Genomic DNA, 12,900 nt, shown 5'->3' on the forward strand with positions numbered 1-12,900 from the left:
AAGAACAAACAGGAATATCATGAAAAATAAGGATAAGGTGATATGTCAGTCATTAAAAAAACATCCTCCAGTTATCAACAACTACTTAGAAAAACCATTTCAATCTAGATTAGGGCCACTCAGCCTCTAAGTAGACAGATTTAACTTTGAACCTCTGATGTCTGTATAGTAGCTCTTATATTAGCCTTATCAAACACTGACACATTCCACCAAAAATAGAGACAAGGATGGGAAAGTTAGCAACATAAAGTGTACGCCAGGAAGGCATGCCAGAGCAAAAGAGGCTCTGTGTGCGCAGTGACTGTGATGATGTGCCACTGTGTGTGTTGGACCAACTTACTGCAGTGAGAAAGAACACCATGCAGCTGAGAGAAAACCCGCTGGCGTAGCCAAGGTAACCTGAAAATAAAGAGAACGAGAAAATTCATAACTGCTCCTCAGACTGAATTCATGTGTTGTTTGGAACCACTATTAACTGCATTAGCTTTAGATGCTCCTTGTCATAAATGAAGCTACTGCAATAACATCCTGAAAATGTACAGAGTGACCTCACAGCACTGTGAGGGCAAAGACGGCATGTTTATACTGTGTATTAACGAGCAGAATATGCCGGAATTGAGAGTGCGATTATGTCAGGAGAAATTATTTTTAACTGAACAGCCCGCTGTTTTCGCTGTGAGGGGTAGGACAAGAACGCACTAATTGCTTGACTGCAATGTACATACCTTTGCCTTCAAAAATTATTAGATAAGTTGGATTAATTTCAAATAATCTTAACTGATAACTTCTAAGTATAGAAAATATTTCTTGAACACAAACTGGCAAATGCACGAGTTAGATAAATGCACTGCATGAAAACAACCCAAAACTCAAACCCACTACTCTGGAGTATAATGAAAAGGAGCAAAACTACTTTAAAGAAGCTATGTTACAACGAGTAGCTGAATAAAAGGACATTAACGGTTAATACAGACTGTAAACACATAATACTTGTTATGCAGGAACCTTGCCCAGCTGCCATGGAGATCCATTTTAAACAGAAAAAACATTTAATTAAGTTAAAAAAAAAAAAATGTAAGTCAAACTGTAAATTTAAGTGAAGACAACATAAATATTTTATATTATTTCACTAGCTATTGATTATTAGTATATTACATATTATATTATTACTTCTTTTTTTTTACTCTTAGGGAATTCAAATAATCTATTATTTATATTGGAAAGTTAAGCCCGCTGGTGATGTGTACATGGTCCTGGAAGTCTGGCTAGACTCACAGATCAGTGAATTTGGCTTTTTTATCTGCTTCAAGCTTATCTTTTATCTCTGGTCACTGTGTGTACAGAAAACACCTATACATTCATCTATATGCAATTGCCCACTCGCTTTAATATTGTGTCAGCAATAAGGTTAAAGTTGCCTTAGTGGTCTGATTCAAAAGAGGATGTTTTTGTTTTTGTTTTCTTTTTTAACAGCAGGGCAACTGTAGGGAGAAAAAACATCATCACTGTCTGATGTATGCATTAGATCACATGTTAGCTGATTCTGATAACGGTTTTGAATGACTGCTGAAAACTCATTTTTATAGGTTAGCTTTCCCTTAATCCTCATCCCTTTATTTTTGGCCATAGTTTACAACTATTTGCTTATATGTCTGAATGAGCTTCTGACCATATGTTCGATTGTGTGCCTGTTTATGTGTCTGTACATTCGAACGTGCATATTTATCTTTAATATATGGCTTTTATTCAAACTGTGGAGCAATTTGTAGCTGTGACAGTTTTCTAATATCTGTAAAAAGGTATTATTATAGCATGTTCCAACACACTAAAAGCTTTCTTTGGTAAATGGAAGTGGAAAACAGTACTCCCATAACAAAGATATATTTACATTATACTCACCAAGCTGTTTCATTAAAGCAAGGGGCAGGATGATACTGGCAGAGACCATGATGACCAGGTAGTTTCCGTTCAAGTACCACAGACTGTTTGGAGAAAAATCTAGTTTATTTTGGTAAGAGTGTGTGGTGGTAACATATTTCTTCATTCTGTACATGTAGCATAGAGTTAGTGCTGTTTTTGTACTTTTAAAAATGTCAGTGCGGCTAAATCTGTGACACAAGGCTGTTAAAAATCTGTTGGTCCAAATGGCTGATGTACCCCATTTTGTCAGGCCAACAGTAACCTGTTGGGAACACCCTTGGCCGCAAGATTGTGGAAAAAATGTGTCTGCTTATGTTACTCTCGACAGAAGTACTAGAATAGTGTGTTGCATAACTCAGATTATTTATATGACAGGTCACAGTTGCAGTAAAGCAAAACACTATGGTGCCTAAACATCTTAGGACTGAAGAAGTCAGCAAATGTTACCAGTATAAGCTTAAAGTCCCTGTCAGACACTTTATCCTCTCTTTCAAACAGAAAAAAAGACATCAGACAAGTATTAGTGTTCACATTTACAGTCTCCTTCTACAGCTCTGCTAGTTTGTCATCATCAGACATGTCCTCACTCTGAACAAATATCTTGTGAAATTCATTCAAAAAGAAATATCTCTGTTGTGCAACCTCAATAGCTGAGATTACATGTATATGTTTATTCTAAGGACATGTAGACAAATGTTAGTGTTACAGTGGCTTCGTACTTCTGTGTTAAATCTACACCGTGGTATCTGTCATATCTGCAAACCCTGCTGAAACCCTGCACTGTAAACTATCTTGTAACCCACGCGATAACCTACACTGTAACCTGTGTCATAACCTGTTGTTGTTGTTGACACATCCTGTGCAGGTTCAGAGGGTGCAAACCTGCGAAGGTTTATTCTCCAATTGACTAAATAACAGTACTAGTAATTATCAAAATCATTATTTATGGGTTGTTTTTTTTTTTAAGTTTAATTATAAAATTTTTTTACTGTTGTTATCATCAATTTTTCAAATTTACTATTTTTCAGAAAAAGCAGAAAAAATAGTAAAAGACATTCTTATATTTTATCAAGATACCGAAATACAGTTATTTACCTACCAATCAACTGCGCCTGCTCAAATTTGGGTATAAAAACATTATTTCCTTTTGTTATTTGCCCAAAGAACAGCTCTAAATTTGAGTTTTAAATACGTTTTGCACAGATTACTGAAATATTTGTGTTTTATTGTTTTATGACAGGTGGTCTAATAACTTCTGTATAAATGCTGACACTCAGTTGTCAGGTGTTAGGGTGCAGTTAGAGATGCTGCAGAGAGTCTGACTTCTTTTATGATATAGCTTTTATCGATTTGACACTGTGATCCAGCTGTATAATAAAGGATGGACATAATATATTTAAGTTTTAAAAACATTTATTTGTCTTTAATCACTACTCAAATCATCAGTTATACTAAATGGAATGCAGTGGCATCTATATGACTTTTTTCCAGTGGGACTAATCTATCTAAGCACTTTACAGTGCCTTTTTTATACTTACCGTATCCATACAGCGAGTTATTCTGTGAACTTTAGCGCTTTATCTACCTGGCATCTGCTAAGTGAATATAAATAAATGAATGTGGTGAAACAGCATGTTTATAGTCATTTTACCTGTCTAAACTTAAAACATCAGGAGCTGTAGAGCCAAATGGTACCACACAAACATGCAGTTTAAAGTCAACTGTCTCTTAAATCCTGTGCATAGGAAAGTCTTTGTCCCCTAAAGCCTGTTTCTCACTGCTAAGCCTGTTATTCTTAACCCTGCAAGAAACACAATGAGTAGGATCGGCTGTCTGCCACAGTCCTACATGCTGGAACACAGTGTGATCTATGACACTACCAGTGTTTATTTGTGTATGCATGTGTGCATGCGAATTTGGGCGAGTCACTTAAAAGCAGGGGAAGTTGCACAAATCATAGGTCATGTCTTCTTTGGCCTTTTAGGCGGTAGGTCAAATGAGAGCAGCTTTCACATGCAGGTGCACTTGCACTTGGGACAAGTTCTGTCCAGTCAAGTCTAGAGTTCAAATCCAAGTTCAGTCAAATGAAGTCTTTGGAAGTAGACTGTGTTAGTCTGACTAGCAGTATTTTAACATTTAGCTTCCAAAGTTGCATTAGCAGTGACAATAGTGACAATACAAACAGTTTTGGTTTTCTCTCCCTCAAAATTAGTTTTTGATTTAACTTTCACTGTTCTCATAGAGTGACAACCCTAGGTTGGATTAACAGATTTTTTTATAGAACCGAATGGCAGACAGAAAAAATCAACAAAGTAGCTACTGTTTCCAAATGTCTCAGCCTCTCTGCATTTGAACATGATGGACATCACTGGACCCTTTATATTTTGCCAAAAAAAACTTTCCCATACCCTACATAAAACAACACCAACCAATTCAGATCTACTTTAGCACTGGCACAAACTACTTAAACTCAGGCAGAGTGAAAGGCACTTGGCTGTCTCTCCACCACACGATAGCTTTCTAATTCAAGAGCCACTAGTCATTCCTCTTAGTTGCTGTGACGCCATGAATTTGGACAACAAGGTTCATCGAGTGGACATGAACACAGTGTGCCTCCGTTGCTAAAGGGCTGGCCCTGAGCTGACCTATCCTCAGCCTCAGAATTTGGCACCCCATTTTACACCACCTGCTGCTGTCATTTATGTGTGTGTGTGTGTGTGTGTGCAAGACATGTAGAGCAGTTACAGAGCTCAATACATCTATTTCATTTGGCTATAAGCGTTTAACGTAGGTGGCAAGTAGGTTGAGAACTACGAGAGAACTGCTGTTGTCATGTGGGTTTAGGTCAGGGGTCAGCAACCCTAAGGGTTAACTGATGGCACGGCCATAGCTGGACTGGCCATCGGGCGTACTAGGCATTTGCTCGGTGGCCCGATTATCTTTTTTTTTGTAACGGTATAAACAATGAAAGGTGGTGGATTGGCCAGATGCTGGCCGGTGTGTAAAAATAACTCAGTTGTTTGGAGGTGGCTATGGCGGAGCTTCCACAGATTCAGTAAAATTAACAAGTGGTGGAGGCCAGCAGGTGGATGAGGGAGAGGGGAGGCAGGAGGAGAGACCCGAGGCAGCCGCCGGTCCGAGTGTCAGGTGAACTGAACTTCAGCTAAGAAGTTATGACCTGCAGTCTATCTGGGTCAGATATAAACCAAGTTTAGTTTATTTTCGTTGTGCTGACTTTTTACGGTCAGTTACAATAACCCGTACTCCGTACTAGCTAGCATGACGGAGTTTCTATACAGCTGGGTGGGTGCTATGATGTTACTGATGTTGAACTTTATTTTATTCATAAGGTTAGTTAGTAGAGTTGCCAACCTTCCCGTAAAAAGACGGAATCGTCCCGTATTCAGAGAAAATATTACGCGTTTGGTGTTGAGCTGAGAAGGGACGCAGTTTGTCCTGGACTTCAGCTAGGATGGAAAAAGACACAAAGCTGGAGTTGCCTCTTCTTCTCTCATTCTCTCCCCCTCCCTCTCCTGTTGCTATTTTAATCATGAAACTGATCAATGATCAGCTGATCGGCTTTTCTCTCTTGTTTGTTTATCTCCCACTTTGCGCCAGAAAGAGGAAACCAGCGGATGTCGCGCTAAACAACAGCAGCACGTTTAAGCTTGATCAGCTGTTGTTAGAATTTATTTAATATTAATTTCTAGTATCAGCTGATGTTTGCTGGAGCCATAGCTGTAAACCTGCTGGTCATGATATCGTTTGGTTATGTGATGAGAGGGAAACATGAAGATGAAACCAGGAGATGTCCTTACTGAATCATCAGAGCTGTGATGGAGAAACAGGTTTAACTTTTAGGTGACATGAATGAGTTGAAGGGAAGTTATGAACTGTTTCTGAGAGACAAATAACACCAGGATTCTTTTTTTTATGTAGCTGACAGCTGGTAACTGTGCAGGGGTGGATCTGGCAAAGTTTTGGCAGGAGGGCCAGGTTGGGCATTAACAGGGAAAGGGGGGCACAAAGAAATACTTTCTTATTCTCTTTTAAAATGTCAGGCTGCTATTAAATAATTATCTGAAGCTTACAACCAAAGTTTTTATCTGATGTAAAATGTATAGAAATCATACATATACCAACAAGACTGTACATCACTGTCACCACAGTGTTTGCTTTCATTCAAAGTCTTTATAGCTTTAATACCTGGTGGGCCGGTCTCTAGTCAAAATGCCTGTTTTTTTGTCCCAATCCAGCCCTGGGCACGACACGCAGTGAATTAATCTGAGAAGGTGCATTAAAAAATAAATGGCCACGTCAACGATGCACATCGGAAATCAACTCACATAGATACATTAGTTGTGCCACTTCTTAATGATAGTATCTTAGCTAACAACCCCAACTACCAGATTCAACTTGTAATTGGCTAAAAATAACTTAGCCTATCGGTGAGAGGGACGTTGTTACCTTTCCACATTCCGACACTTCAAAAGCTTCAGGAGCTTTCCGCTCAGCATCAGCACCAGGGAAATACACGAATGCATCCGTAGACTCGAGACAGAATTCACAATGCGTTTTTGGGACTTTCAGGTGTATGGACCAATGTTTTATTTTCTGATCAAACCAGAAATCTTTAATGAGCAGCTAGATTTGTCTCGCATTAGCTGGCTGAGTTAATGCCAGTTAATGCAACATCGAAGCAGCTGGAATCCACAGCTGTGCGTGTTCATGGAGCTTGCATTTTCACCTGCTGGACATCACTACCTGACAAGTTTAACTGTCTTCAGAACATTGCAGAGGCCTTATTGACAGTATTTGGCTCTACATATCTGTGTGAACAGATTTTCTCTCACATGAGTGTCCTCGGGTAGCCGTCTGAATGCTGGACACTCGGAGACCTCTGTCTCTGAGTGGGAGGCCAGAGATCACACTAACATGTGTGTCTCTGTATTAACAGACATGCCATATTGGCTTAGTTTATTTTTGTTATCATTGTTGTGAGGAGACCATAAATAGCATTTGCATTTTCTGTTGTACAGTTCATTTGCTGTTATGGAGTTCTTGTTATGGATAAAAAGTTTTTGTTTCAAAACAGCTGATAACTATTCGCTGATACCTGCCAACATCTGCAAACTAATATCATTCTATAAAGTGGTTCTATATATTGTGTAGCTGTTAATATAGAGTGTTATTAAATTTATTGCTAATGCAATCATATGGCACACTGACTTCTGAGGAAATTTTAGATGGCACTCACCATCAGAAAGGTTGCCTACCCCTGGTTTAGGTTGTCTCAGTTGGTTTTAATCTTAATCTTAAGACTTAATAATGTTGAGGTCAGGATTCTGGATTGCCACACTATGTGTTGCAAGACCCCTTACAACCGAAGGTCTTTTTTTATGACTTTAAATATTTGAAGCACCTACGACTTGAACAATTATGTAATTATGAGTCCATGCATCATTCATTCCCTTCTGCTTATTGAATACAAGGTCATGGGGCGGCTGGAGTCTATCCAAGCAAGAGGAAAATTCCACTAAAATACACAAACGAGCAACAATTGGAACAAGCCCCATGCTTAGATGAAAATCTTGTGTCAAGCCCATTTAACTCAGAAGGTCTGCACATTATGCCCTGACATGTGTAATCCTGCTAGTTGGCATTATATAAATAAAACTAAATTGAACTGAATAAAGTATTCTGTTGAGTATCTTGAGCTATTGAATATCTGCCCTCAGACCGTCTAGGCTGCAGCACATAAGTATTATAGCTGCAATCCATTTTGAGCACAAGGTTTTTTTAGATTTAAACAGACAGCTGGAATCTACTTCAGTCCTCCGTGGCCTTATGCAGACCGTGTCTCTGGCATAACTCTGACGTGGACAGTGCTTGCCTCTACAAGCTGACAGTAGTGAGGATTGATGTTGTGTGCTTTAGTATCAGATGCCCTTCCTTCATGTCCTTCCTGTTGTTCAGCCAATTCCAGGCTCCCATTCTCATTACACCCCCAAACCAACTGACTCAGTAAATGCTGCAAACTGGGCCAGGCCCCATGACCCTGCACACAGTGTCTCAGCTCTGGGTCAACAACAGGCAAGACTCATGTGCTCATGTACTGAAAAGGACATAAATGACAAGACTCACTCGCTGTTGGGCTCAACCTTCAGGAAAGCTTGGATGACCAGCGGTAACTCGGATTTAACAATGTAAAGGTAGCTGGACATAGCTGTAACAAGACAAGACAGGGGAAATGTAACATGTGGTGAAGTAAACCACAGTGCAAGTACACACGCTAACCAAACAGACATCAGAAAAACCATGACACAAGTACACTTATCACATCATGTTTACATAGGTGACACAGCCGTCGCTACTACTGTGGACACTGTGGTTGCATCCTTTGTACTTTTGGGAAATTGGATGTTTTACAAATTTTTACTACTTTCAGTATTTATCGTTGGCACCAAAACTTTATTGCTTTGAAACAGGTTTAAGATTATAACTTAGCTGAGCTGGGACGATAGACTCTGTTACCTTTCAAGCAAAAATGTGTATTTGTTGAAAAATAAGGTCAGTTTTCCAATGACAATTATGCTATGTAGCTTCTTTACAGTGCAATTGTTATACCTATGAGTAATATCTGCAACTGTTTTGGTTAGAAGAAGCAGGTGAAGTTAGTGGTAGTGAGTGGTATGACTGATCACAGTGACATGCTTATGCGTTTACAGCTTGCATTAACATATTTTCCCCTTTTCAGTTATCTGGATACAGATCGTACCAGATCTTACCACGTAGTAGCAGCAAACTAGTTATGAAATCAGTATGGGTTTATCTCAATTATGGACTAATTTAGAGCTTAAGAAGTTTTGCGAGGCACATTAAAATCACATTAAATCACATCACACTAAAACATATAATCAAGCTCTCCTACAATAAATAATTAAGTACAAGATAGAGCTGAAAAATGCATTTGAGAACATTTTTAAAGTCAAGTTTAAAGAAAGAGTGAAAAAAACAAAACAAAAAAACATCAATGACTGTGATAATCTAAGGTGACTTTCACAGATAATTTTCATGTCTTGACTCTGGTCTTAGGAAACGCCACTGTTGCCCGATGACACTCACAGGACTGACTGCTTCAGTTTCACTTGATGAAATGTTTTTTTGTTGTAGGCCATGAAATGCTTTAAATGTAATCATCAAATGTAATCTTACAATCAGTACCAAAGCTAATCGTTAGTGAAGAAAGGAAAGCAGCATTATCTTTTTGAGTCTGTTAGTAATCAAGCAGCTCCATTTTCAATTCTGAAATCAACAGGGTAAACTGTGGCTTTTTTCTTAAGAAGCTGGGTTGAGTAGTTCATGCTTAAGGAAGAAGGTATGACCTAGTTTGTCTCAACAACTCTCTGGTCAGTAAGAAGAGCAAATCTTTTTAATGTCAAAATCACAAGGAATACAGCTACTTATAAGCAGCTACTTCATTGTTAATACTCTATCATATCCCAAACTTATAAATAGGACCAAAAGCCAAAGTAATACTAATGGCTTATTTGACTATAGTTATAGGGTCTTTACCGTACAGTATAAGGCACCTTGAAGTGATTTGGTGCAATAAGCATATAACAGAATTGAATTGAAGTGAAATCAGTTTATAGCTTCAGGCCAGTGGAAGAACACATGAGCGAACATGTTCCAAACCTACACTGTCTCCTCACCTCCAATATTTTGCAGGGTGATTGCTGTGCCAGCAGCTATTTTTCCAAGATTGCCAAAGGCCCTGTACCCCAGCTGTTCATAAGCTCGGATTCCTGTAAGCAGATTACAAACAATCACAAATTTAGTTATATTTGCTATGATCTCTGTCCAAGGAACACAACGAGACGCTTTCAGAGGGGTTGACAAATGACTGCACAACTTAGATAAATAGAGAGTACGCTGACATGACTTTTTTTCTAGTTTTAAAATTTGCCTAGACAATTTTAACTCAGCGAAACCTCAAATTACAGAATAAAAAAACAAAACAAAATGTCTTTATTTAATGAGACAGGGCATTACACAAGTCGCGATGACTGAAAATCAAATCCTTCTATACAAAATTGACTTTTAAAAATACATTTAAATTATGAATACTTTATTTGTTGATAAAGTTTTTTTCACATAACCTTTTTTTCAGTCAAGCACTCTTTGACATTAAGCGGTTTTTGATCTTTTTAACTTTATAAGCTGTCCTTTTCTAATGGCAACCACAATAGCAATCTCCAGGGGATTTTCGATGTGAGAACTTTACAACATGTAATTGTACCATTTCTTTTCAAAACACTGAGAAATGACACAATGCTTACCCACAATGCCTGAGGATTTGAGCAGCAGATGAATAGAGTAGGATGACAGAGCTGCTACCGCAGTCAGAAGAAACCTGTGACAAAAAACAAAAGTCACACACTCGTTATTTTCTATACCACTATTATCCTGAAATTTGTTTTTTGATTCATGATATTTTGTGGTCATAAATTAGCACTGACTGCATCAGCTGATTGTGCCGCACAGTACATATGACCACACAAGAAAAAATCCGTTTCTGACTCCAGGTTTTTTATTTCGGTAAACCACCTGTCACCTGTCTCAAACCCGCTCTCCATACTAATCTCATTCATAAAGTGCTTTACAAATCCGAGCATTATGGCTAACAGGTGGATTTTCCAGTTTGAGTGCAGCTAACCAAACAATGAAGAACCACTTACTGCTTTAGAGACAGAGAGTGACAGCTGGACAGCATTACCTCACTTTTAACATAAAACTCATTGATATAGCCAAGGGCAGGACAAAAGTGAAAAACTGATGTTTTTTATATTTCATTTTATTTTACTGTTCTTATTTTAGGCTCCAGCACCCCCCGCGACCCTGAAAAGGATAGGCGGAAGCGACTGGGTGGATGGATGTCCTTATTTTCTCCTGAGTTATTAGTTTTGTTAGCTAACATAAACTAATGTAAGTCTATTGACCGCAAAAAAACCTACCACATGATGTCACGTTCTCTACTGGCACAAGATGGCAATAAACATGTTTTAAAAACTTGAACTTTCAGAATCCCGAAGGATTAAGCACTTATTTCTTAAATCCAGCTACACAGGCAGTGTTGCATCTGTCAGCTTTTCATGATGTAAATTAGCCTTTATATGTGAAGTGTTTATATCAACTTTAATTGCAACTGTTTAAAATACTTATTCCAGCCAGATCTATAAACCTTGCAGTATCATGTATTTTCAGTAGTATTTTTTCAGTCTGGATAGATGTTTCAGTGGCTGAAACACCTGTTCTAGCATTAATGTGGTTATAATACAGACATCTATAAACATACTTATTTTGCTGTACTTATTTATTCCTTTTTTCTTCTGTATGTGTTAAATTTGGCTTGATGTAATATTACATTCTAACTATATTTGTGCTAATCATACACTATACAGTTCTAATGCAAGTACTAATAGGAAGATTCCATAAGGCTATAGGTTCCTTCAGTACAAGAGCTACTCTGTATAAACTAAACTGACTTCCTGCTTTCACCAGACGCTGAGGCCATTTTCTGCTCCAGTCTCACTTCTTTGCAGCTACTTAAACATAAACTATATGACTAGGAAAACCTGGGTCATGGTCTAACAGCAGCTGTCTGTATGGATGCCTCTATGGGGTCTGGTGGTTCAGTTATTCTGAGCTGTGGCCTTTCTATGGCCTATGTGGCAAGGAGGCTTGGGGCCTAAGAGAGGCAATAAATAAAAGTGAACCAATCTTGGCATATAATGTGTTGCAAGACATTAAGACATATAATAAATCAGTACTATTTATAAATGCACTGAAAAGGCAGATTACTTTGAGAAGTACAACTTAGTTTACCTCCTTTCATTTTAATCACTGCATATCAGTAGAATAGCAAATCTTGAGGTCAGAAAATTGTTGGAAAAAGACTAATTGTTTTTTTTGCTGACAGGTGGGAAGCTGTCATACATTTGTTTGTTCAATATAAATGTGGGGCCAGACAGCATCGCTTAGGATGACTCCTTATACCAAGATCTCTGTGATTCCCTACATCCATGTGAGAATTCCTTTCCTAGGTGAAGATATTTCCTGAGGTCTTCACTGGTTTCTTGGCACTGCCATGAGAACGTAGTTCTAAGAATTAGTCTCAAAATAGTTTTCCATATGCTAGCTCCATAGTGTACTGGTTAACACATTTCCTTAATATACAAAAGATCCCTGTGTTGAGACCAGTAGGGGTTACAAAACCAGCCTCAAGAGGTCACAAGCCAGTCTGCTCCCATTTGGGAGTATTAATGGGAGAATTGTGCCAGAAAAGACATCCAGTGTAAAATATGTAGATCCATCCATAAGGGAGGCACTGAAACTACCTGCTACAGAACTTTCTATATGCTGATAGATATAGTCTTTTCTTTTGACAGTGCAAGAATAGACTGTCCCCATACAGTAAAAGCTATTGTACGAGGCTTGAAATAATGATTGTATCAATCTAATTAATGATAAAAGGTGAACAAGTATCCTCCTCCAAAAGGAATGTTTAAGACAATATTTGTTTTAAAACTCATTTACTCACCAAAAAAGGAGTATCCCAGTGTTGGCCATGGCATAAGCTAAACCCAGGATTCCACTACCCATAATAGCATTGCCCAAGTTGAAGACTGACATGCCCAAAGACGTCTTTCCTTCAAACTGTAAATGCAATATAAATAAATAAATAAAAAACAGAGTATACATTAAATGCCAATTTAAGATAAAACCTAACGTTGTTACCTATGTTATATAGCTATAATTGTTGGGTTTCTCACTTACATCTGTGAAACGTATGGGTTTCTTTCCGCCTTCGTTGGGCAAAAATTCCTCGTTCTCCAGTCCATCATCAGGCTCTTCATATCTAGAGGCCAGATTTGCAGGTGTTAATTGATGGCATTTCCATCCACCACTGAGAAAGTG

The 12,900-nt window shown here is 38.3% G+C and overlaps 1 protein-coding gene across 2 annotated transcripts in view; it reads right to left on the reverse strand.

Moving 5' to 3' along the window:
- The window catches only part of LOC146632436 (sodium-coupled neutral amino acid transporter 3-like), a 36,037-nt gene that overhangs the window by 6,157 nt on the left and 16,980 nt on the right, over nucleotides 1–12,900 (reverse strand). For both annotated transcript variants that reach the window (XM_085353340.1, XM_085353341.1), the window contains 7 exons: nucleotides 12,760–12,841; nucleotides 12,524–12,639; nucleotides 10,263–10,336; nucleotides 9,636–9,728; nucleotides 8,065–8,146; nucleotides 1,900–1,982; nucleotides 341–399 (listed from right to left, as the gene is read on the reverse strand). In XM_085353340.1, the coding sequence (XP_085209466.1) occupies nucleotides 341–399; nucleotides 1,900–1,982; nucleotides 8,065–8,146; nucleotides 9,636–9,728; nucleotides 10,263–10,336; nucleotides 12,524–12,639; nucleotides 12,760–12,841 (589 nt within the window). The remainder of the gene's footprint in view (nucleotides 1–340; nucleotides 400–1,899; nucleotides 1,983–8,064; nucleotides 8,147–9,635; nucleotides 9,729–10,262; nucleotides 10,337–12,523; nucleotides 12,640–12,759; nucleotides 12,842–12,900) is intronic.

This window comes from Diplotaxodon limnothrissa, linkage group LG5 (assembly GCF_057381915.1).
Source record: "Diplotaxodon limnothrissa isolate DT_005_m linkage group LG5, D_limnothrissa_male_GT1.1, whole genome shotgun sequence".
NCBI classification, from domain to species: domain Eukaryota; kingdom Metazoa; phylum Chordata; class Actinopteri; order Cichliformes; family Cichlidae; genus Diplotaxodon; species Diplotaxodon limnothrissa.